The sequence below is a fragment of the Alligator sinensis genome, unplaced genomic scaffold, assembly GCF_000455745.1.
Source record: "Alligator sinensis unplaced genomic scaffold, ASM45574v1 scaffold279_1, whole genome shotgun sequence".
In the NCBI taxonomy this organism is placed as follows: Eukaryota; Metazoa; Chordata; order Crocodylia; family Alligatoridae; genus Alligator; species Alligator sinensis.
The window spans coordinates 1,045,056-1,069,779 of NW_005842434.1; the positions used below are offsets into that span (position 1 = coordinate 1,045,056).

The following is a 24,724-nucleotide window of genomic DNA, read 5'->3' on the forward strand; positions in this document are numbered from 1 at the left end:
CGGGGGTTCTGACTGGCCTGGAGGTGGGCCAGGGCTAGAGGAGCCAAAGGTCCTGGTGGAGGAATCACACCCAGAAGGGGAAGTGGTTCAGGGAGCTATGCTGCCTAATATGAAGGTGGATTTGACTGCCTGATGAGAGGATTCCAGGTGGAGTTCAATCAGGAGGATTCTGGGGCCCAGTGTGGGGGCCGGTGATTAAAGGAACATTGTGATGCCATCTGTGAGGCTTGGGCTGCAGTGCCGGGGAGGAACGGAGCTGCAGATAGCACCCTCTGGCATCAGGGCAGAAAATGGGCAGCCTCCTGCTTATTAACATCTCTATTAATCAATTAATATCAAGGCATGGCAGGCGAGAACGTGGGCGGTTGGCCCAAGAACAGGTGAGCAGGCCGCAGGGAAAGCGGGCCCGAGCAGGCCCCCTGTTGCAGCTACCCAGCCATGGGATTTCTCTGATATTGCTCTTCCCTGTACCCTATTGCAACCCTACCTCTTGTAACCAATAAAGTTCTCCTTTGTACCATGCGTGGGAGACTTATTGGGAGTGGGTCTAGATTATGCCTTGGGGTCCCCTTGGTTCAGCTTACTAAGGGAGACCACTACTTGTGCTTCCGACTGAGGGAAGCATCCCAAGTTTTTGAAGTGAAGCAAGTACCCTTGAGGGCTACTAGGCCTGTGTTTCCCAGGGTGCGCAGAACCAGAATCAAGCCCATCCCTGGGTGGTTGCAATGTTACCCTACTTGATCAACTAGGATCACACTAAGTAGACACCGGTCAGGACTGGGCAGGGTGTAGGGGAGGCAGAACTCTGTGGCAGTAGCCAGCATTCCTACACCTCACTACCATGCTAGCAGCTGTCAATCTCTTTTCACCAATATCTCTTTCTCCTTAATAAAGCGTGGCAGGTGACACGCAGGTCACCTGACACCTGCAGGACAGCTGCAAGAACGTTGGGTGCTGAGAAGGCCCTGTCTACAATCTGATGCATTGGCTGGAAAACATCACAAATCTCCTGAACCTCCTTCGGCAAGGACTGGGGACCTCATTAACAAGCAGAGTCAGAAATGGATCCAGCTGGGGCTATCTGGAACCACCCCAAGACTAGCAGCAAGCCCATGGCGTAACTTTGATTTCTCCAAAACCAATGAGCACAAATAGAGGAATTAGTGACAGCTAGGTCCTAAAAGGCTGAGGCCTGAATCATGCTTTTAACACAGCAGCAAGAATTGAGTGAAAAAATAGAAGCTCAACAAGCAACTATGACCCATATGACCAACGGAGCGAGAATGCCAAAAATGGCGATGGACAATCATGTCCATCATTCTTGGAATCCTTCGAAAGAGGTGCTCTGTCAGCTGGCTTGGAGCAGTCCAGATGGGTAGGCCAACTAGGCCCATTGTTAATAGGCCCAGAGCAAGCAGGTTATTGGGCTTTGTTACAAGGGGACACAGCCAATTATGAATAGGTAAAAAGATCCATATTGTATAGGTTAGAAATTTCACCCAAGTACTGTCACCAACTTTCTAGAGCTAAGAAGCCAGAAGAACAGTGGGCATGGCTACTGCCTCAGATTCTGAGAGACTTGTTAGAGAAATGGATCCATCCAGAAGGGAAATAGGTAGCCGAAGTACTGGACCTTTTTTTACTGTGAAGCAGTTTCTTGCTGACCTCGGAGAAGAAACACAAAACTGGGTATGACACCATCAACCACAATCCATGGAGGAGGCTGTACAGTTTGCCAAAGCTTTTACTGCTGCTGAGGTGAATCAGGTAGGGAGAAGGTGTCAAGGGCAAGTACCACATTTCACAGGGTATATGTCAGGTTTTGAAGACCGATTTTGGCCTCTGAAAGATGCAACCTCAATTTATACACTGTGTCACACAAAAAAGATGGCTGCCGACAAACCACAAGTTTAGCAAATGCACAAGGTGTGGCTGTGCTAACTGCACTAATTGCAGGAGTCATTCCACTAATTAAATTGGCACTATTTTAGTGAAGACCAAGTTAACTTAATTACAGGTACCACAAATATCACATGGTATTCAGGATGCCGCCAAAACGAATCAAATACAATGCCAAATTCAAGACCAGAGTTGTCAACTTTGCTCTCAATACTAATAACAGTTCTGCAGCTCTCCAGTTTGGTGTGAATAAGAAATTGGTTTATGACTGGCAGAAAAATATCAACAACATAAAGAAGATGCCTCATGAAAAGTATGCAGACCATGGAAAGCAACACAGGTGGCCAGATTTAGAAAGTGACCTTGCCAAATGTGTCAACAATCAATGACAGTCTGGCAGAATTGTAACAAGAAACATCATCCGACTGCAAGGCAAGATGTGGACTATGGAGAAACGACTGAAAGACTTTAGCGGCAACCCAGCTTGGTGTTCCCGGTTTATGAAAAGGAATTCTCTCTCTCTCTGCGCCATGGACTGAAGATGTTGCAGAGATTACCAGCTGACCTCAAAGACAAGGTAACCCAGTTCCAGAGCTACGTGTTGAATCTCCAAAAGAAAAATGATTATGATCTCAGTCAAATCGGGAACATAAATGAAACACCCATGTGCTTCGATATGCCAACAAGCCGAACCATGGATGTCACTGGTGCTAACACTATACTGATGAAGACTATGGGCCACAAGAAAACCAACTTTACTGTAAAGCAATTACTCTTTACTGTAATTCTTGCCTGCATGACTGACAGGAAAAAACTAAAACCAATGGTCATCTTCAAAAGGAAAACATTCCCCAAGAAAGAACAATTCCCCACTGCTGTTGTTGCTCACCCAAAAGGCTGGATGGAAGAGGAAAGCATTCACATTTGGATACAGCAAGTGTGGAATACATGCCCCCACATGCTGTTACAACCAAAATAAATGCTCCACGTGGGACATGTTCAAGGTCCACCTCTTCAACAATGTGAAAAGAGTCTGCAGCAAAGTAAAACTGACTTAGTTGTCATCCCTGGAGGGCTAACATCCATTCTGCAGCCATTGGATGTATGCTTAAACAAACTGTTCAAAGACCGCATTTGTGTCAAGTGGCAGAGCTGGATGATGAGTGGCCAACATTTGTTTACAAAAACTGTAAACATGAGAGGGGCCTCCTTGGCAACTGTGTGCCAATGGATTCATACAGCTTGGAGGGACATTAAACCTGAAACCATTTCACATTCATTCAAAAAATGCAGGATCAGTAATTCTGTGGATGGCAAGGAGGATGATATTCTGTGGCATGACAAAGATCAAACAGAGGATGAAGACACTGAAGCATCTGATACCAAGGATACATATGACAATGAGATTACTAACTTGGGAGGAATTGTTTGGGGCTGACAGTTCTGAGAGAGAAAGCAAATGAGAGATTTTTAAATGTTGTTATTATTATGAGGGATTTTTTAAAGGAGGATTTTTAAATGTTGTTTGAGTGCAAGACACCATTGATGGTGCTAATCATGGTAGCGATTGTTTGATTGATTGCTCCTGATCTGTGCTGATTGAATTGTGTGTAACCTACAGTGATTCGTGCTAATCATGCTGGCAACCATTTGTTCTCATCTCTGAATAAGATGTGGGTCAACTTATACAGTGTGCCTATTAATATCCTAACTTTTTGTGTCAGAAAACCTGGGTCAACCTATACACTTAGAAATACAGTACTCATTTGACCAGACAAGGAAACCCTACAGGAACTAACCTTAAAAAACCAGAAACCTCCCAAGGCCCCACCAGGGTGTTCAAGAATTGGGGAACAAGAGACATATTGTGTTACTGTTGTAGAAACTCAGGTCATATTGCCAGGAACTGAACCCAAAGAATACAGGGAGAGTATCTGATGGAGATACCACATGATGAGAAGATGGATTGCAGTTTTGGGCAGCACAAAGGACCATCTTGCATTCTGAAGCTGGTGGTAGATATGAAAATAGACAACATAATCCCCATGGTGGTAGATACTGGATGTAACCAACCCATGCTAAAAGTGGACCCATTCCCACCACATGTAGGAGAAGAAGATGCACGCATTAGTATGATATATATTTGTGGTGACTCGTACAAGTACCAAAGGAGGCGCATGACAGTGACGGTGATGGGAAGAATGGAAGAATTATCGGTGGGATTTGCATAAACACTACCATGCCCAGTGCTTCTAGGTATAGATTGGCTGCATCTGTGAGAAGTGGTAAACCAGGCCATGGAGAAGAGACCAGGACAGATCACTGGCAAAGAAACGGTAGACAGAGTGGTTCACTAGGGTTGGGGAAGCCCCCACATCTGGGGAGGAGAAATCCGAAGTCCTAGATTTACAAGAAATTATTGGGGATGGGCAGTTCCAAGAGGAATGAGTCCAGGAGCTGATCTTCCATAATACATATGAAGAAAGACTGGCCAAGAGAGAAGGGGAAGTGGTGAACCTGGGGCTAGCTGAATCACACCCATGTTTCAAGGTAAGAAAGGGCATATTATATAGAGTGGAATGTGGATTGGGAGTGAAGAAGGAGATAGCATAGGTCCCAGTATTCCAGAAATATTAGAGGGTGCTACTTTGAATTGCTCACATGCTCCCCATGGAGGGGGACACTTGGGCAGGGAAAAACTGAAACCCAGTTACAACAGAGGGTATTCTGGCCTGGAATCTATAAACAAGCTGAAAATAACTGCCAAAGTTGTCCAGAGTGCCAGAAAGTTTTGGATGTATGACCTCCATGGGCTCCATTAGTCCCAATGCCCTTAAGTGAAAGACCGTTTGACAGGATAGCCATGGATATAGCAGGGTCATTTCCAAAGAACAGCGCAGGGTACCAATTTGTTTTGGTTATCCTAGACTATGCCACAAGGTATCCTGATGTAATCCTGATGAGGTTGGTCTCTGCAGCTAAAGTGGCCAAAGACCTAATGACATAGATCTACAGGGTAGGAATACCCCAGGCAGAGGTGACCCAAGCAGGGTGCGGGGCCTGGGGCAAATCCCCCCATGTGGGGCCCCACCCCCACTCCAATCCCATGGGCCCAGGACCTGAAGAAGCTGCTGCTGCCATCAGGGGGGGAGTAGCAAGCAACTGGGTGCGGAGCTGCCACTCCGCCCAGCTCTGCACCACCGCTGCTCCGCCTGGCTCTGCAGGGCCCCCCCGAAGTGCGGGGCCCAGGGTGGTCACCCTGATTCACACCCCCCTGGGATGACCCTGACCCCAGGATATATCCTAACAGATCAAGGCACCAATTTTATGTCTGGAGTGTTAAGGGGAGTGTGAGCTATCCTTAAAATCTGGCAATTAAGGACCTCAGTATACCATCCACAGATGGATGATTTAGTTGAAAGATTTAACCACCCTTTGAAAAGGATGATTTGTGCCTGCATTCAGGGGGATCCCAGACAGCGAGAACTATTACTACCTGCCTTTGCTGTTTGCCATTCGAGAGCTTCAACAGGCTGTACACCTTTTGAATTGGTTTATGGTCATCGACCAAGGAGTCTTCTGGATATGGTATGCGAGGGGTGACAAGAGCATGAGCCAGATGGGACAAGAGTACCTAAACAGGTCCTGGAGCTGAGAGAGAGGTTTAACAGTGTAAGAAAGATAGCCTGGGATAACCTTGAGGTGAGCCAAGCACGATAAACATGGAATTATAATCACCAGGCCCATAAGTGTGAGTTTCAGAAGGAAGACTGGGTATTAGTACTCCTTCCAGATAGTAATCATAAGCAATTGTCACAGTGGCAGGGACCCTTCCAGGTGATTTGTAAGGTAGGCCCAGTAAATTATGAGATAAGGAAGACTGGACAGTCTGGTAAACAGCAAGTCTACCATGTCAGTATGTTGAAGATGTGGCAGGACTCAGATGGCTGGTTTATGAGTCCAGAGACAGAGACTGAGGGATCAGGTTTGAGTGAGGGTCCTGAAATTACTGAAGGAGAGGGGGAAACTCCTGAGATAAGATCCAATTTATCAGGTTCACAGAGAGAACAAATTCAAAGGGTGATAACAAAGTTCCAAGATGTATTTGACAAAAGGCCAGGAAAGGCTCAGGGTGGAGCATCGTATTTTGACACCTCCGGGATGTATAGTAAGAGAACGTTTGTAACTTGTCATGCCTGTCCGGAGCTCCCTGCTTAGGCTTTTCTAGTTGCTCCAAGCCAACCATGGTCCTGTGTGCTGACAGTTTGCCCTGGCTCCAGTTACCTAACCCACTGAAGCTTCTCACCTGCCACATCTTTGATGGGAATTTTTATCTTGGGGACTGCTGTTTCTCCTGGTTCAGTGGTGTCCAGCTACGGTCAGTTGGTAGCACAAGGATCTTAGGGTTCCACCTCCCCTACATGCCACCTAGCACCAACCTGTTGTTACTTTGGTGTTGCACGGATGCAGTGTTGTTATCAGCCGTTGTCCTTGTTCTTCCTTGTAGGTTTATCATCGTCCTCCTTGGCCCTTTCCATAGTAGGGCTTCTATGTCTCCTCCTCTAACACGTCGATTGACTCTGCTGAGTCAGTGTGCGAGGGCAGCTCCCCACATGGGGGTTGCCAGCACCAGCCTTCCTCAGTCTCTCTGCTCACCCCACAGCCTGCCCTAGGCTGCTGGAGACTTCCTTCTGGTCCCGTCGTTGGACCAGCACGCAGGGCATTTATCGGTGTCTCGCTGCCCTGGGCAGTGAATCAGCACCGGCATGTGCTTACAAAGCGTGTCCGTGGTGGCGCCATTTTTTTTCCTTTGTCCTGTCTCTGAGCTCCTGCCACTGGGTTATCGGTGAGTTTTGCAGTGCAGTGAACCCGCCGCCACTGTCCTGTTTCCGGGTCTCAGGAGACTAGGCTGTTGCCAGCAAGGCCATTCTGCGCCTGCCGCACCCTTCCCATTGTTCCACATGCTGCAGGGGCACTGGAATTGCTGGCAGCATGGTGGGATCCCACAGCTCAGCATCTAGCAATACCGCTGGCGATTTTGGTGGTGTGGGGTTTTCGCCGTTGCTGATGGATCCCCGCGGCTTGGCATTTCCCTTGCCCCCACCACACTGTTGGAGGAGGCTCCCTAGACACTTGTTTGACCCAGTAAAACTGAAATGGAGCAAATGAGGGAACAGAGCATTATTGAAGAATCTTGTAGTCCCTTGAGGGGCCCAATGGTGATAGTCTCCAAGCCTGATGGCAACATCAGACTATGCCAGCAGTTCCCAGTCTGTGGTACCCATACCACCAATGGTACACAGACAACCTGTCAGTTGTACACATTACCAGATTTATTATAATTACAGAATTTACATAAGCATAGTACTTCGGATGTTTGATTTCTGTATATGCCCTCTTCCTCATTTGGTTTTTGGCACCATCTAGCAGTCATTGTAGAACACTGCTTGTGTGACGGCAGTCGAGCATGGACAAATCATTATTTAATAAAGGGGGATACACATAAATATGCCAGCACATCTACCCCTCTGTGTAGAATTGTCTGTTTTCTCTTGAACTTTCTAAAAGTTCTGCGCAGGTTCACCATCTTGGCTTTGGTTGCATGAGGGTGAATTTCTACAGTTTGAACTCCTATAGCGTTATGCACAGCAGGCATTACAATTGAAAGCTGTTGCATAAATACAAGTAATACCACAATGGAAAGGTGGCTGACTTCAACTTCTCTGAAGAGAAAGCAAACTGAAACAAAAGGGACCTCTAAGGAATTGAGAGAGTTGGACCTTGAAGAAGCTGCTGATTTACCAGAAAGTAGTACAGCTCACATTGCTGGATTAAGTGAGGAGGCCGCTGGCACTTCTGAAACACGCCCACCTGCTGCAACAGTTGGTGAGCACAAGATTACAAGAAGGTATGATCCCAGCTATTTGGAATTTGGATTTACCTGGAGTGGTGAAGAAAGTGAGCCAATACCTCAGTGTGTGATTTGCTATGAACTCTTATCAAACCACTGCATGAAACTTTTGCTTCTTCTGCGGCATCTTCATACAAAGCATAAATCTTTTAAAGACAAACCTCTTGATTTTGTTAAAAGAAAACTCAGCCAGTTCCAAGACAGTAAGAAAACAATGACCTCTCTAAGTGGTGCTAATGCAAGGGTTTTCGAAGCGTAATATTAAGTAAATTTAAGGATCGCTCAGATGGGAAATGCACATACAATAGATGAGACTGTCATGCTTCCTGCTGTGAAAGACAGCATTTCATCTGTTCTTGGAGAGAAATTTGCAAAACAGCTGGACATTGTTCCTTTGTTGAACAGCACAGTATCAAGAAAAATTGAAGATGTGGCTTGCCAAGTGAAAGAAAAACTAATGAAAGCATCAAGAAAAGCAAGTACTTTTCATTGCAATTAGATGAAAGTACAGATATAACTAATTTTGCTCAACTTCTTGCATATGTAAGGCTTGAAGCAGACATAGCAATTAAGGAAGATTTTTTTGTTTTGTGACGCTCTGTCAAGTTGTACAACAGCAGAACAGATATTCAAGAAATTGGATAACTTCGTAACTAGTAATGGATTACAGTGGCAAAATTGTATTGGCGTGCGCATCAATGGAGCATGAGCCATGACTGGCAAGTCAGGAGGTGTTCTGGCAAAATTAAAAGAAGTTGCACCCACTGCCAAATTCATGCACTGCAGTATACATCGTGAGGCTCTACCAGCCAAGACAATGCCTGCCAATCTTCAGGTTGTTTTAGACCAGGCAGTAAAAGTGGTCAATTTCATCAAAGGTCACTCAATTCACAATTGTTTTCTCTTCTGTCCAATGAAATAGGGAGTGAGCATGAAAAGCTTCTTCTCCAGACCAAAGTGAAACTGTTTTCTCATGGAAAGGTGCTGACCCCACTCTGTTAGAACTCCATACTGAGTTGCAGATTTTTCTCAGTAACTTTATTTTGAGTTTTCAGCCTGTTCAATGGATGAGCTGTGGTTGGCAAGGCTTGCCCTTTTGGCAGACATATTTTATATGGCTACCATAACTGATGAAACAAAGTTTTGTGATTACTAAAGGTCTTGATGTTGTTCTAATACATAGTCTGTTACCTATGTGTATGAAAAATTTGCTGGTGGTACTTAATGTTGTATCGTTTTAAATTGGTGGTGTGCAATCTGTCAGAGTTTGGGAACCACTGTACTATGCATTGACTATAGAAAACTAAATGCAGCGCTGACTGCAATGGCATGCACTTTCCCATGCCACAAGTGGAAGACATGCTTGAAAGGATAGACCAAGCCCAATTTATATCCACCTTAGATTTAACTGAGGGGTACTGGCAGATCCCCATGGTGAACACCGATGAAGAGAAAACTGCTTCTGGGACCCCATGGGGGTGGGGTTGTTCCAGGTTACTCAAATGCCATTTGGGCTGCATGGGGCAGCTGCATCATTTCAGAGACTCATGGACAAGGTATTAGCACCACACCAAGCATACGCAGCAGCCTGTATTGATGATATTCTTATATTTTTGGAACAGTGGGAGCAGCATTTACAACACTTACAGGCAGTCTTAATCGAACTCAGAGAGACAGACTTAACTGGTAATCTGAAAAAGTGCTCACTGGGGCAAAAGGAGACCTGATACTTAGGGTTCCAGGTAAGCTAGGGCTGCATCAAACCTCTAGCTTATAAGGTAGCCATAAGGACCTACTGACTTCCCAGCAATTGGAAACAATTAAGAGCCTTCTTAGGGTCGACCAATTATTACTGGAAATTTATTTCCTGATTTTCAGAATTAATGGCACCGTTAACAGACATGACAAAAGGAGGAAAAAGGAAAGACCTTCAGTGGTCCAAAGAAGCACTTCTAGCCTTTGAAAAGTTAAAAGTAGCCCTATATAAAAGTCCATTGCTATACACTCCAGATTTTGATAAAACTTTCTTTTTGAGAACCGATGCCTCAGGAGTTGCATTAGAAGTGGTATTGTCCCAAGGCATCACAGGGGAAGAGTGGCCCATAACCTATGCTAGCCAGAAATTATTAAGTGCAGAGACTCAGTACTCGACCACTGAGAGAGAGTGCCTAGCAATTAAATGGGGTATTGAACTCTTCAGGTACTACCTGATGGGGAGGAAATTCTTGCTGATCACACACCCCTTTAAAATGGTTGCAGCCCACATAGACTGATAATGCAAGAATCATGCAGCCCTTCAGCCATTTTATTTCTCTGTAGAACAGTCCCGCAGGAAACTAAATGTGACTGCGGATTTCTTATCACAAAACCTCAGAAGAGACGAGCCCCAGTCCAGGAGGGTGAGTGACTTAAAGGACAAAATAGTACCAGAACGTTTGGTGGTGAGTTATATGGATGATAAGGAAATGATTCAGATCGTAAGGAGGGGGGCATGTAACTGAGGACCACCTGCGGCCCCTGTTCCAAGGGGTAAGAGAGAAGGGAAGCGTACATACCAGAGGTGAGTTCAGCTTGCTTCCTCCTGGTGCTATGACGTTAGATGCCGAGAGGGAGATTCCAGCAACGCAGGGGTCCTCCACTGGAACCGACACTGACTGGCCAGCAACCCAAAAGGACCTGTTGAAGAGGCAGCTGGCAGTGAGTTCTTCCCGACAGACAGACAGACAGAGAGTGGTAGTGAGAGGAAGCTGCTGAGAGTCGGTGCAGAGGCACGGACAATTTATAGAGATTAAGGAAATGCCAGCTGAGTGAGACAGGTTCAAATGCACACTGATGGACCTCTAACCATGGTCACCAGGAGGATGATGAGAGGAACTAATTAACCAGCAACCCAGACACATAGAAAAGGACTGTGAGAGTGAAAACGGGGATGCTTGGTATCAGAGGGAAGAGGTCGGAGGGCCTGGGACTTATCCAGACTTAAAATAGACAGTGTCCCGGTTCCCTGTCAGGACAGTTACAGAGGAGACATGGGTCCTAGACAAGAAAAATCATGTTAACAGGAGACCCAGATCAAAGCATTCCTTTTTTTTGTGCCCAAAAAGGGGGGGAGAAAAGATATAACCCCATCTGAAGGAACTGAGGGAGGGCATACCTGTTAAGAAAATAAACAGAGTTAATTAAACCTGGCCATCATACCTAGGGGAGAGGCTCAGTCAACTAGGATCATGCTACGTGGATACCAGTTGAGACTGGCCAGAGTGTAGAGGAGGCAGAGCCTTGTGGTGGTAGCCCAAGCATCTATACCTCACTACTATGCTGTCAACCTCTTTCATAAGATCTCTTTCTTAATAAAGCATGGTGGGCAAGTGAGGACAGCAGCGAGAATGCCGGGGCCAAGAAGGCCCCATCTACAGGCTACAACCACTTCTCCTGGACCAGACCACAGGGAGACACTAAGTCTCCCTTCTTGTCAACCAATAACAATTGCATTCAATCCAAAAAGGAAAGCGACTAAATGCACGGCAATTGGTCTACCAGGCAGGGATCAATACCTCCCCATCCTGCTTTATGCTTTTTGAATACAATAAGTAGATTGTTTAGGTAAAAAAGGTAAAGGTTTTCTGGTATTTTCATCAGTGACTTATTTGACACTACTGTACTTAACTATGGCTTGGAACTATTCATCAAACTGAAAGGGATACTATGTAGAAAGGTTGAGTCGGTTTGCTCCTTTTGGAGAAAGAGAATTATGGAGGGTTCCTAAGTAAGAGGGGAGCTTTGTGTTTTCATTGTACAAGTGTACAATACTGTCATGTTGTCCGGATTTGTGTGTACACTTTGTTGTCTGGGGATTCACCAACTGTTTAGTGTTATCCATACTAGAAATGCAAATTCTTGTTTTTTGTCAGATGAGCACATAGAATTGGATTAAGTCCACAAATTTTTGCTAGCTACCAAACAGTAAAAACCTTTCAGTCACCCTGATCAATCCTGCACTTGAAGCAGTAAAGGTTGAAGTAGGTATACTCTCTGTAACTTCAAGAAAAAATGGACTAAAGATGGCAATCTAAAGGGTGTACAAGGCATTTTGGTCATAGAAAATAATTGCCCCTTCTTTTATAGAAGTTTATTGTAAGCATCATTTAATATGTTTCTAGAGGTTAGCAAAGATGTGTAGTCAGTCCCATGTTACTTCTTACTTATCCTTCTTACTCAGTCCTGCACAAGGAATGAAAAAGCAGAGGACATTAAACCTAAGTTGCAATATTCATCTTTCTTATTATACACCAAATACCATTAGTAAGGGAGCTCTAGCTGGGGCACATACAGGCGGGAAAAGGAGGAGGGCTCTTGGGGGAAAATAGATTTTCTATAATAAAACTTGAAATCCTATTAATGGTAGTATTGTCTGTTTCTCTCACTGAAATACAGGAGCCTAGAAGTATTTATATTGAACATACAAATCCACTGGAAGTAAAATTACTTAGTGTAATTGATCATGACCATCATTGGCCATGCTCTGTTTTAAAATTACAGTTATGTCTCAAAAGGAGGTCACTAACTCTATAACATGGGAGTGGCTGGCTTTCATGCAACTCTAACACAGTTGACTCTATTAGAACTAATTTTTCATAACAGATATTTCTATATTTTTTACATTCTCTATACTGGCACCTGGTTTTTATATACTGAAATGAATGTTGTGCTTGTAGTTAATAGTTCATACAGGTATAGCTTAAGAACATGCAAACTAACATGGATTAAGAAAGATCCAAAGTTTTGGGATATCAGGTAAACTTGTCCAATTTCTTTTTCCAATACTTTTCCAAAACTTTCTTTTCATTTCTCAATAGTATGCATATCTTCATTTCCTGGTTCTCACCTGGTTCCTGTTTTTTTAAAGGAAGTTCTATAGAAGCAGGAACTGCATATTTTGTTTAATGCCAGCTAAGTGTGCAGACTCAAGAAATTTAGATAAGTATCTAAAATATATAATTGTCAATTCCAGACTTGCTACCAAGCCTTTCTCCAAGGTTTTCACATTGCTGATCATTTGAAACATACAGGGCCATCATTTATTTTAGGTTGAAAACTTGAAAAAAAAAAGATTTAAAGATAAAGTAGGCAGCACAAAACGTGAGTCAAACTTTGAACCCGTGTCATCCTCCAATGTTTTTACCTTGAGATTATCAAAGGACCAAGATCTTACACCTGCTGTACTGCAAAGGGCTGTGAATACCTGTTTTTTTAACAGAAGCTTATAATGAGAAGCAGTTCCCAATGCCAGTTAGCAGGTGTTTCCTGCTGAAACTGGGAGGGTCATGAATGTAAATCTAATTTTGAAAGTTTCTAACCTCAGGGTTAATATACAGTAGTGCTGCCACTCTTATTGCCATCTGTACTAAAATTTAGTTCAAACTGAACTTGATAGCACTTGATCCTACTGAGTGAGCCCAACTGTTTGCATTCTTGCACAAATGTGTGAATGGCAGCCTTCGGCAAAGCAAATGCTGGGTTTGCTCCCTTCAAAGGATTCGTGAGTGATCCTTGCCCTGCTGACTTCAGCCTTAATTGGTCTACACTGTTGGGAGCAATTAAAAATAAATGGTAGCTTGCTGAGCTGCTATAAGGGAAGTTCTGCAGCTATGGGCATGAGCATTCCTATGCAAGTCCACTGCATATGCCGTACACTGACAATGGCAAAGGAGAAAATAATGTAAGGCTGAGAGTTACTGTTCTGAATAAGCTCTCTGGGGAAAAAAAATTGATAATAAGTAATAGCAATTCTGGAAATAAATTACAATTAGATTCATGGTATGCAACTATGAGACGTTTTCTCCCCTGACATTTTGTAAAATGTGTAAACATGATTCCAGTTATGCTCCTAGCCCAGCAATTTTGTGTTTATATGATTTTAGTAAAAAGGACCATTTCTCAAACAATGAGAAAATTAGATAGATAGATATCTGAATGTGAAGATGGAGTCTTGCCTGAATTAAATATTTAAGGTCAAATTTTGCAAAACAATTTTTAATGAAAAATTTGACCAGATTTTTTTCCCAGAGAAAAGGGCTCCAGAATTGCATCACTACAATTATTTATATAACTTTACCCATAAAGGGGAATTCTGAAACTGAGCAATAACTACCTAGAGCAGGGGTCAAAAAACCCTGGCACATGTGCCACAGCATGGCACATGAAGCTATTTTGCTTGGCATGCCGCAAGCCAACCTAGGCTCTGGGCAGGCCCCTGCCCCTGGTCAGAGCCTAGACTGCTCTCAGCAGGTGGTGGGGAGGCTGCAAGCAGCTGCACCAGGGTCTGTGGAGCTCCAGTCCAGGTTGTTGCTGGCAGTGACTGCATGTATGCCTCAGGGCAAATGGCAGGAAAGGAGCCAGGGTTTTGCTGACACAACAAGGATAAGGCCCCTTGTTGCTCCCTTCCTATCCGCCCCAGTACGCCAACATCTTACAAGTCGAGGTTGCAGAGTTTTCTGGCACTGTCCAAAAACATTGTTGACCCCTGATCTATAGTGTCAATATAAAGAAGTAATGTCTTAAGTGGACATCTAGATATCTACTCAACAAGAGGCTGGTATCATGCCCTCTCCACAATGAAGAACTGATAATACATAGCTCTTAATGGGCCTAAATCTTTTCTTAACGAGCAGCAAATATGTCCATTTCATAAGCATCTGAATACTGCTCCCCAGCAACTGCAGAATCTGCAAAGCTGGGACAAGGTGAAACAAGCAAATAAGATTGGGTCTCACTTGATATATTTTTTATGCAAAGGAGACAGTTCAGTCTGTTTTAAAGTGATCAAATTCATCCAGAAATTACCTGGAAAATACATGATACTGAACAATGGTTGATGGTTTATTTGGGTGAAGACTGTCCATTATCAGGCAAGTGCATGATGAGCAGTAATAATAGCTATGTGTTTTATTGTTGTATTAGGCATTCCTACATCACCTCTATTTGCAGTGCAGCATTGTCAGGGACTTTGATAATACCTTGGCTGTGGAAAAAGGCAAATAAACATGGTAGTAGGGTGAAAATCTACTTGTGATGTAATTACTGAAGTTGGCATAGTTGGGGAAGTTGTACTACTTTCAGTGAAGAAATGTCACTCAATCATTTGGCCTTTGTTATTGGTCCATTTACTTATGATACAGTTTGAAAAGTGTAAATGCTTTATACTGTGAATCCATGTAAAAATACCTAACAGAAAACAGAAAGAGATAGATAAAACACTAGTCCTTTGCTAATATTGAAGTTGCAGTATACCAAAAAAGAACAAGGCTTTAAGTCCTGTCTATATATTTGTAGTCAACTGAATTTAATAAAGGAAAGGAAAATAGTGTGAAGAGTATATACTTTTGTGTTGACCTTTATGTATTACTTGTTGACAATAAAAATTAAGATTTTGTGTTATATGTCCATTCTTACTTTAAGTGTGTATTCCCATAGGCCCCGGGGGTTAAAGACTTTCTTTAAAAATTTCAGGGGTACTTTTCAGGATATAACATACTTACTAAATGGGACTTCTTTAAAAGATATTTATAATAATTTTTATTTACATGAAAAAATAAAAATCACCTCTCCTAGGCTTGAGCTGCCCTTAGCATACTTCAATTACAATTCTTAAGCACCTTGAAGTATATGCTTAGTATAGAACACAGAGATGTCCAAAAAATCTTATCTAGATTCCAGACAAAGAAAAGTGGCACAAGGAGTTACAAATACAGAAAAACATATGAACTGGTTAGGCGGATGTCATCTTAGTTCTATAATTATTTTCAGCATTGTTCTTAATATCTCCCTGCCTCTTCCTATTTATTAAGGACCGTGGCCTAACAGCACTGAAGAATTCAGAGAAAGATACTATCATTCAGAACTAGCTGAGACTCGACTCTCTTTTGGATACATTCTCTTAGTATATAGTTGCGTTATCTTGGTAAACCTAATATGGTAAACTGCATTTTTGAATTAATATATTTAATCTGTTGTGTGACTACTACTGATACAAGTGAAGTTATTGTCATGGTTAAGCACTAAAGAACAAAATATCTATAGAGAAAATGTGATTATTTCTACTTATTTACATAGCACCAAGTACAAAATAATTATGCAACATTAATATAATGCATTTTTCCACAATTCAATATAAAGATAGTAGTACAAATGATCTGTAAATTAATAGATGTACAACTAAATGCCTTAAGGGAAAAAGGGAATCTTAGGATTGCATGTTATATATCTGTGTGTGTATATAGAACACATGTATTTTATATGCACACAGCTAAATGATTCCTAAGATTGTCTTTTTAATAATGTGCATATATTCTCAATGGTTTAGAGCTCTCATATCACAAACTGCTAGACAAATATTGATACAATTAAGACAAATAACATGATTGATTTTTCACTCAGTATCCTTGTGTATGACTACCAGCACAGCACCATCTAGTGGGATAGAAACTGAACACATCTTTAACCAACTTGAATAATACAGTTACAAACCATTTTTCTATAGATGAGCACAATTTTAGAATGTTACAGTTCTTCCTCATCCATTTTCTTCAGGCAGGGTAAAATAGATCATTAAAGATTTGGGCGCACATTAAAGATTTAGCAATTTGTAATAATGCTATATGATGTACAGCTCCATGAAATTTGGCAAAAAGTAGGTGTTGGGGTGCTATTCCATAATGAAAGTTAAATATTTGCAATCAGAACAGAGATTCAACCTTTTTATCATATATCAAAAAATACTGATAATCCTTCCTACCATTACTGATAGGACTCTTTGGGAATTTAGGTGCTGCCTGAATTTTTAAATGAGAAAATGCCAATTTTTGTGACCAAAGATATTTATATGAATGTACTACTTTCAGTAATAATAATTTAATACAAGATAGCACCTCCCCAAGACTTCTGATTACTTTTGTCTACAGACCAACATGGCTACAACCTGTATCCCTGAAACATGGAAGTTATTGAAATTAGCTTTTTTGATATAAAAAAAATTCATAATTTTACAAGAAGGAAACAAAATTCAACATCTTGAGATCTGAAAACTGACACCTTTGCTCCAGCCTTTTGCTTTGAACCAAATTTGCATGATCACAGAGCAGCCACAACACAAGAGAAATTCCTTGCCCAGGACAGCCTTCTAGCATCTATCCTCCTGTGAAATATGAAGCATCATAACAAGAAAGAAGCATAATTCAATGTCCTACTTGCCATCAGACAACTCTGAGATAAATAGACTGCTCCAACTTTTACCTGAGCCTATTTTACATAAACTGAACTTTTCCAACCAGGAGATCCTACACCACCTTTCAGCTCTCCTGTGAAATATGAATTTTTATTTTCACCTGGAAGAAATTTTACCATCCTATGCCTGAAGAAGGGTGTGTGCGCCCAAAAGCTTGCAAATAAAGAATTTTGTTTGCAGCTATCCAATTGGTCTAATAAAAGATATCATGTCCCCAAGAGTTCTGACTGCTTTCAGTGATGCATTTATAAGGCACAGGTTCTCAAATCCAGGACTGAATTTCTGGTGAAAACCAAAGGAAGTGAGCTCTCTTTACAGAAAAGGGAATAGCTAGAGCACTCGCCTGGGGAGAAGGAAACTGAATCTGGGTCTCCTCAGTAGCAAGTGACTAGCTATTAGTTTTTCTGGGGCTACAAGGGGGTCTTTTCTCTCGCATGTACTTTTCACAAATAATGAAAACATTATTAGCAGGGTTCTCCTGGGCCACTGAATGCATTCCCCAAAGAACACTGAAATATCACAGATTCATTCAAATATATACTGGAAAATTTTTGAGCGATAACTATATACCACTTCCCAGACAACATTATTTTCAGCGCTTATTCTTTACATAATGAATTATTTTTGAGACTGTACAAGTAATGAGTTAAAATGTATTAAAACTGTTTCCTTAAAGAAATGTAGTATGTTTCAGCATTTTTTTTCCTCACAATGCTCTTTCAAACAAGACACAATCTTCCTGCTTTCTACATAATTCAGTTTCACTGAAATTTAGTAAATAGACCATACTGGAATAAATAGTTACAGAATGTATCAAATTATGATGGTTTCATAGGCTACAAACTGGGTCAGTTCAACAGTTCAGGTAACTTAAGTGTGACAAAGGTAACTCTCTGTCTCATCATCTTTCCTTACACCTGATCTACATATGACAGTTCCATTGATTTCACTGCATCAGTGATATAGGGGGACTGTACATATGTTGAGAGTCCTTGCAGATTATTTGGTCCAGTTGTTACTGCCCCTTTAAGGGTTCCATGATAAGATTCGCACCTATATCTGAAGGTTCCCAGTTGCTCTTCTGTTTGTGTTCAACCACATACAAAAGACAATACTGTCAGGAAAACAGAAGCTGCAAGGCATAGAGGTATTGGGGCACAGAGAAGGACCCTCCCAGCCCCAATTTACAAAATCAATGTGACTAATAGTCCCCTATAACCCTAGGTCCATGCAAATTAAGGACCAGATATACCAGTGTGCTTTGGCTGTTTTGTACTATTTGCATGATGCAAAACATCCTTAAATGGATTTAAGGCCAAGTATATTTGTCAGTAACTTATTACAGTGTTATGATAGTTTCAGCATTAATTGCTGCTAAACTAAGCACTACAAATCTAAGGAAATGAGGAGTTAAGGATTACACTTAAGAGCAAGCCAAATTAATTTAAGGTAGGGGGAAAACAGCTAATGCACACAAGCAATTTTAATTCTGGACTGTAGTGAAATTATGTGCTTTTAAAATGAAATATACAACTGCCAAAGACGACTGAAGTGATGTTTCAACCTGCGCCCAGCACAACAGCCCAGGAACCACATGTCTCAGTTAAAGGCCAACAACTGTCGATGGTTGACAAGTTTGTCTATCTAGGCAGCACACTTTCCCATGCTGTCCACATCGACGACGAAGTCAGCATGAGACTAGAGAAAGCTAGGGTGGCCTTCAGCAGATTCCGTAAGTCAGTCGGGGACCACAGAGGCATCAGAACGTCAATGAAATTGAACATATACAAAGCCATCATTCTCCCGACCCTCCTCTATGGCTGCAAAACCTGGACTGTCTACCAGTGTCATGTCAAGAAACTAAACCACGTCCACCTGTGCTGCCTGAGAAAGATACTAAAGATCAAGTGGCAGGACAAGATTCCGGACACTGAGGGGCTCAGAAGATCTGAGCTCCCCACTAGTCACACTCTACTGAAAGTGGCTGCTCTCCCCACTAGTCACACTCTACTGAAAGTGGCACAGCTAAGATGGGCCGGCCACCTTTCAAGAATGGCCGACATTCACCTGCCAAAGAAAATCTTGTACGGCAAACTGCCAAATTTTTTAACTTCTTTCAGAGCATGACTTATCAATAAACACTGTGATGCTGAAGAGAGCAGGTAGGAACAATCACGTGTTAGCTCAGCTGCTAAGAAAATATGGAAGGTCAAACAAAAGAATTCTCTTCCCATTCTACAGTCAGTAGGAGGAGACTGCCATTCACAACAGGTACTACTGTAGGATATTGGAGCATTTGCTCCCGACAAGCTGCACTGAAACAACTGCATTTAAGCCTATCAAGGAGTAGTAAATGAAAGTCTTGGCCAAAATCTGTGTCTGGTGGTCAATGAACAAACTGGAAAAAAAACCCACAAACTAGGCATTAAGTATCTATGAGAATAGCCAAGACTTCCATGGCAGTATATGCAGATGGCTGGTGGTATTGTGCATGGTGTCTACACCACCAACTTATACCACTGCAATAACTGGAACTGCAGGCATATTAGTTATAATTGATCACAATTTTCTTCAGCGTTTCAAAAATTGATTAAATGACAATACATTTAATCTACAGCTCCACACTGCCAACCTTCATTAAGTTGACTGAGTGGTCTGTTCACATTTAAGAAAAGTATTAAAATCTAGGAAGAAACTGTTCAATTTCTTCTTTACTTAAAAATGCTCTATACAGCAGTAAATCACTGGTTGCCATCTGTTTTATTTTTTGAACGAAACTTTCATTCTTGATCTAATCTCCTTAAAAGAACAGAAACAAAAATCAGGGAGTTGATGCTTTCTTAATAAGGAGCACATTTAAAAAGTTCCTATTTGACAAAGGGCTATTTTATCACATATTAATTCTATATGGTTCCAAAGGTAAGGGAGGCAAGGACAACAAAAATAAGCATAGATACTATTCAAATCTCAGTTAATAGGTTGTGTATAGGAATAAATGGCCAAGGTTACAAAATTCTATCAGATCCTTATAGATCAGATGTATGAGTGGAGCCACTACCCAATTCCAACTACCTTGTTATATAGTGACTCTTTCATTACTACTGATAATACCACTGACCATCAGAGAAATCTGGTTACCTCTACAGATCCTCAGAATAAGAGAATAATTTTGTATTTCTTGAGCTGCCTATGGAGACAACACTCTAGCAAAAAGTCAAGAAACTGCACCTGAGAAAATCAAGGTTCATGCACTTTTCAAATACATGCCATCCAACTAAACATGTTTACTTACAAAAAGATTACTAGGATAGAATTTATTTTACCATACTTCACAAATCTAAAAAGCCACTGTGTCATTTTTCCCATGCATTTTCAAGTAGAGCAAACATTTATGTCTTTAAAAAAGCTAATGCTCTATCCAACAATCAGTTTATCTGCTAACATATTTTATGATTCTGAAAACAGTCCCTATAATGACAGACAGTTACAAAGTTTTCATACTATAGCAGGAAAAATAAATCCCAATAAATACTTAAATGTAATAAACTCTGGCAGTATAATTCAATATACTCTAGTTTCCACATTTATTAAAATATAATGCCATCTTGCAAAAGATGTATTTTTATTATTATGAAGGGTGACATTCCTTGAACAATCCAAATGACATTTCTGACAAATTTAATTCTTTTCCAGTCTATTTTTACTAATGAAAAATTAACAGTGGGGAAGGCCATTACAACCAATGATAAGTGTCATCTGTATCCAACTGGAGACAGTTGGCAATGGCATTTAAAATTAATAATTTATTGAAAAATTTAACAGACAAATCTAAAGGGATCCCAACTGTTTCTTAAAATACTAAATCGAGTACTCAGTATTTGAAGACTAAATATGACAAAACTCTTAAATCAGTAATCCTTTTAAACACAGGAATAAAATATCATTATTTAACCATTTGTTTTGCTAGAATTTTGCAAATATGGGGACAAAAATTATTGGATGTGTATTTCCAATTAATTTTTTAACCTTTTTTCCTTTTGGGTGTTACATACATATATTATTTGTCTTTATATGGTCATACTGCCCCAAGGAGGGATTTTTTTAAATTTAACCTAGATCTTGTATTGTAAGCCTGAAACCATTTCACAGGATGTGCATGCATGTAGTAGCAACCAAAGGAAGGACAAGGAAGAACATCTCCCCACACTTTGTGAAAGCCAGAAGTGACCCTCCTACTACCTCTGTCAACATTGGCTTGTCATCCTAAAATACAGAGTTCTCTATGTGCTATGTAACCTCCCTGATTTTGACAGGCTGACAAATGTGGGATGTCAATTCTGGCCATAGAGGCAGATGGCAAAATCCAACGTATGTGGCCAGATTTGCTTGTCAAAAATGTTAATTGTCACTTTGAAAGAATAAAGTACACAAAATCAGAGGTGAGGATCCACACCTAGAACTACTGGCATTGCTTAAAGATGGAGGATGAGGAACCTAGAATTTGCTGTGTGAAAAAAATGTTTTCATTTGAAGTGGGTATTTTTTTTTATTTACAGATTTAGATTTTTCTACTGAGTTAAAACAGGAGAAGAAATAGTAGGCATCCCAGTGACTGTTGAAAGCTGTTAATTTCAAAAACCTTTCAGGTTATTTTAAAATTTCTACCACTTGTTTAAAGAAAATGTATTCACGTGTCAGGAAAATGGGCATAAGCCTAACAACGAAAAGCCAATTTAAAAGTCATCCTGAGTTTCTAAAGTGACTAGCCACTGCCCTAGGAGGTATGAATTGGGAGATATGAATTAATAGAACTGCCCCGTAGCCCTCAGGACTGTTCAGAGATCACTGCCAGGAGAAAGTTACCTGGTGGTTCTCTTGTAGAAATACACAACACCTGTGTAGCTTGTCATGCTGAATTAAATTGAACTGAATTGAAATGTGCATCTACCTGGTATTCCTTGACCACAACTCTTGGGGGCAATGGTGTACATTCATACTTCAGCTATGGCTCCAGGAAGGATATGTGCTTATATTCACAAATTAGAGTGATTTTTAAACAGGAACATTGTTTTGTTATTTCTTTAGAATTAAGAATGGACACCTCTATCAAAGCTTTAGGTGTCCTGACATTTAAGGCGGCAACAACATGACATATCCAACATCCTTAAAAAAATTTTAAACAGGAACAAACTAATTCAACTCAGTCAGCACATTATCTAACAGTAAACTTCCTTTTGACCTCCATCATCTCAAAACATTTTGCAAAAACCCCTAAACCCTACAGTTCCCACTCTGTCATGGACAGGAAGAGGATGAGTGTGTCAGGAAGCAGGACTCCAAGAAGGCCTGGAGGCAATGTCAAAAAATAAATAAATTTACACAATAACCAAAACATTTCAAATCTGGCAGTTGACATATTTAATTGCCATCCTATTATAAAAAATACATCCCATAAAATTATGGAATAATTTACAAATCGATGATTATTTAGGCAATGTTTCACCTAGATTCATGTCAATGAATATTTATTGGTAGTATGGTAGTGCCCAGGGGCTTTGCTCAAGGACCAGGGCTAACAGGAAAACAGTCCTTACCCCAGGGACAACAGAGTTTACATGTATTACAAATCAACAGACAGATACAGCACAAAAGTTTGGAAGCAGGATGAAGACGCACTGTTGGTACTCATCTTAGGTTAGCACCTCTGATTAGCCACGCTCATTCAGGAGTGAGCTGTGGGTTTCTTGAATAGTCCAAAGTAATACACTTGACTGAGACCATTTGTGACTTTTCTCAGGCAGTAGAGCAGAGTTGGTGTGTGCCATTACTCACATCTTTGTAGGATAAAAAAAAAAAAAGAGTAAGATTAACATGAAACCAACTGCTCTAAATTTAAGATAAATAAGTACTGCATTTTGTCAAATTTTCAAGAATACCTGCATAAAATATTTGTATATAATTGTATAATTTGTATATAATTGTGCATGTTACAAACGAGAGTATTTTAGATTTTTTACTATTTTTGATAAGACACAGTAAGGGAAAATGATGTACAAAGGGAACTGGGATCAATGAAAGCCACTTCCATGTAATGATCCCTGGTGCTGTCTCTGATGGCCAAGAACTCCCGAATCAACAAAAACACCAAAGCACACAAATATAAGGATACGGACATCGCTTTTGTCATATGAAAGAACAAAGGGAACCTGCCTTTTCTTGCTGAGGCAGAACTTGTTTTGCCTCCATTTTCTGTGGAATTGAGTTAGATAGCCTGCTACATTATTGTGAAAAACCAAGTTCTGAAATCATCAGATTGATGGGAAAGAAGAAAAGTTTAAGAAAAATCCTAAGAGGAGGGTATGTAGATGAACAGCAATGACTCAGTTAAAATATCACAATAGAATACGGTGAGATTGTGGTTTTGTGGTTTGACCTTTGTAGGAACTATGTGGCAAGGAATTTCATAATGCTATTAATCAACGTGTTACTGATGTTTTTGTGATCTGTGAGCACCACTCTTGAGTAATACCTTTTCATCCTCTTTGAAAAATCCTAGGGTGGGTGGGTGCAGCATCTACATGAGCCCCAGGGGGAGGGCAGCAGGGCATGGAGTCCCAGGCCCACAGCAGGTAGCCCACCTCTGCTGTGTGCACAAATCTGGGGGGCACATGCCTGCCATGCCCCCACAGGAGTGCATGCAGTGGCAGGGAGCCAGCCCCCACCCCTTCTCGCCCCCTAGACAAGCTGCCTGCAGCTCCATCCTGCTCTCCACCCGGGCCCTGTGGCCACACATTCTGGCCCCTGACCCCAAGCCCCATGCACCACCGCAGCTGGACAGCAGCCCCAGCCCTGCCCAACTCTTTCACAAAGGGGGCCTCAATTCCTCCCCAGTAATGTAGCAGGCTATGTAACTCAATTCCACACATGCACATAGCACCCCCTGCCTAACCACCACCCTCCTGCTCCCTCCAGTCCCTTGCAGGCTGGAACTCTGCCAACCTGCAAGGGGAAACCCACCATTTTCAGTGTCTTTCTCCTTTAAAGAAGAGCATCCAGGTTTTTCTCCTTAAAATGAAAAAATCCATGTTTTACCATGGCAAATGGAAAACCCGGATCCCTGACGTCCAATGGCTTCCATAACAGATTACCAGAACGCAATGTACTCAAAACAACTCTGAAAAAAAGTAGAAGAGTCAAGCAGCTCAGTTACTGCAACACAAGACTGCCCACCTGGGTGGCAATGTTATTTGCAAATGACATATTAGAGCACTGTCTTATATTCTTATTTGCTTGCAAGTAGAATTCCATGTGCTTGCTTAGTTATTGAAAGCTTTTTAGCCCTAGCTCTTTTACAAGCAACTTCTTCCTACATGTACCATCAAGCCAGGTGCATTCAGGCAGGAATTTGATTAAGAATCCCCAGGCTAAATGATATATAGTAAAGTCAAGAGTAAGCTGCCCACAGTGGAGCGGGGTTTGACTCTGAAACTGACTTAGCTGTTCATTTACTGCAGTTAAGGCTGTGATCGATTATGGGGTTTATTGTAACATTTCTGGTTTACACATGTTTGTGTTACAATACAGTAATGTTGCATGCCTCAGTTTCCCAGACTCGCTTGCACATAGGGAAA

The 24,724-nt window shown here is 41.5% G+C and overlaps 1 protein-coding gene across 1 annotated transcript in view; it reads left to right on the plus strand.

The window, feature by feature from the left end:
* Positions 1 to 8,096: 8,096 nt before the first annotated feature.
* Positions 8,097 to 24,724, plus strand: part of TOPAZ1 (testis and ovary specific PAZ domain containing 1) — a 100,091-nt gene continuing 83,463 nt past the window's right edge. The window contains exons 1-2 of the mRNA XM_025211848.1: positions 8,097 to 8,289; positions 9,689 to 9,876. Coding sequence (XP_025067633.1) covers positions 8,097 to 8,289; positions 9,689 to 9,876 — 381 coding nt within the window. The remainder of the gene's footprint in view (positions 8,290 to 9,688; positions 9,877 to 24,724) is intronic.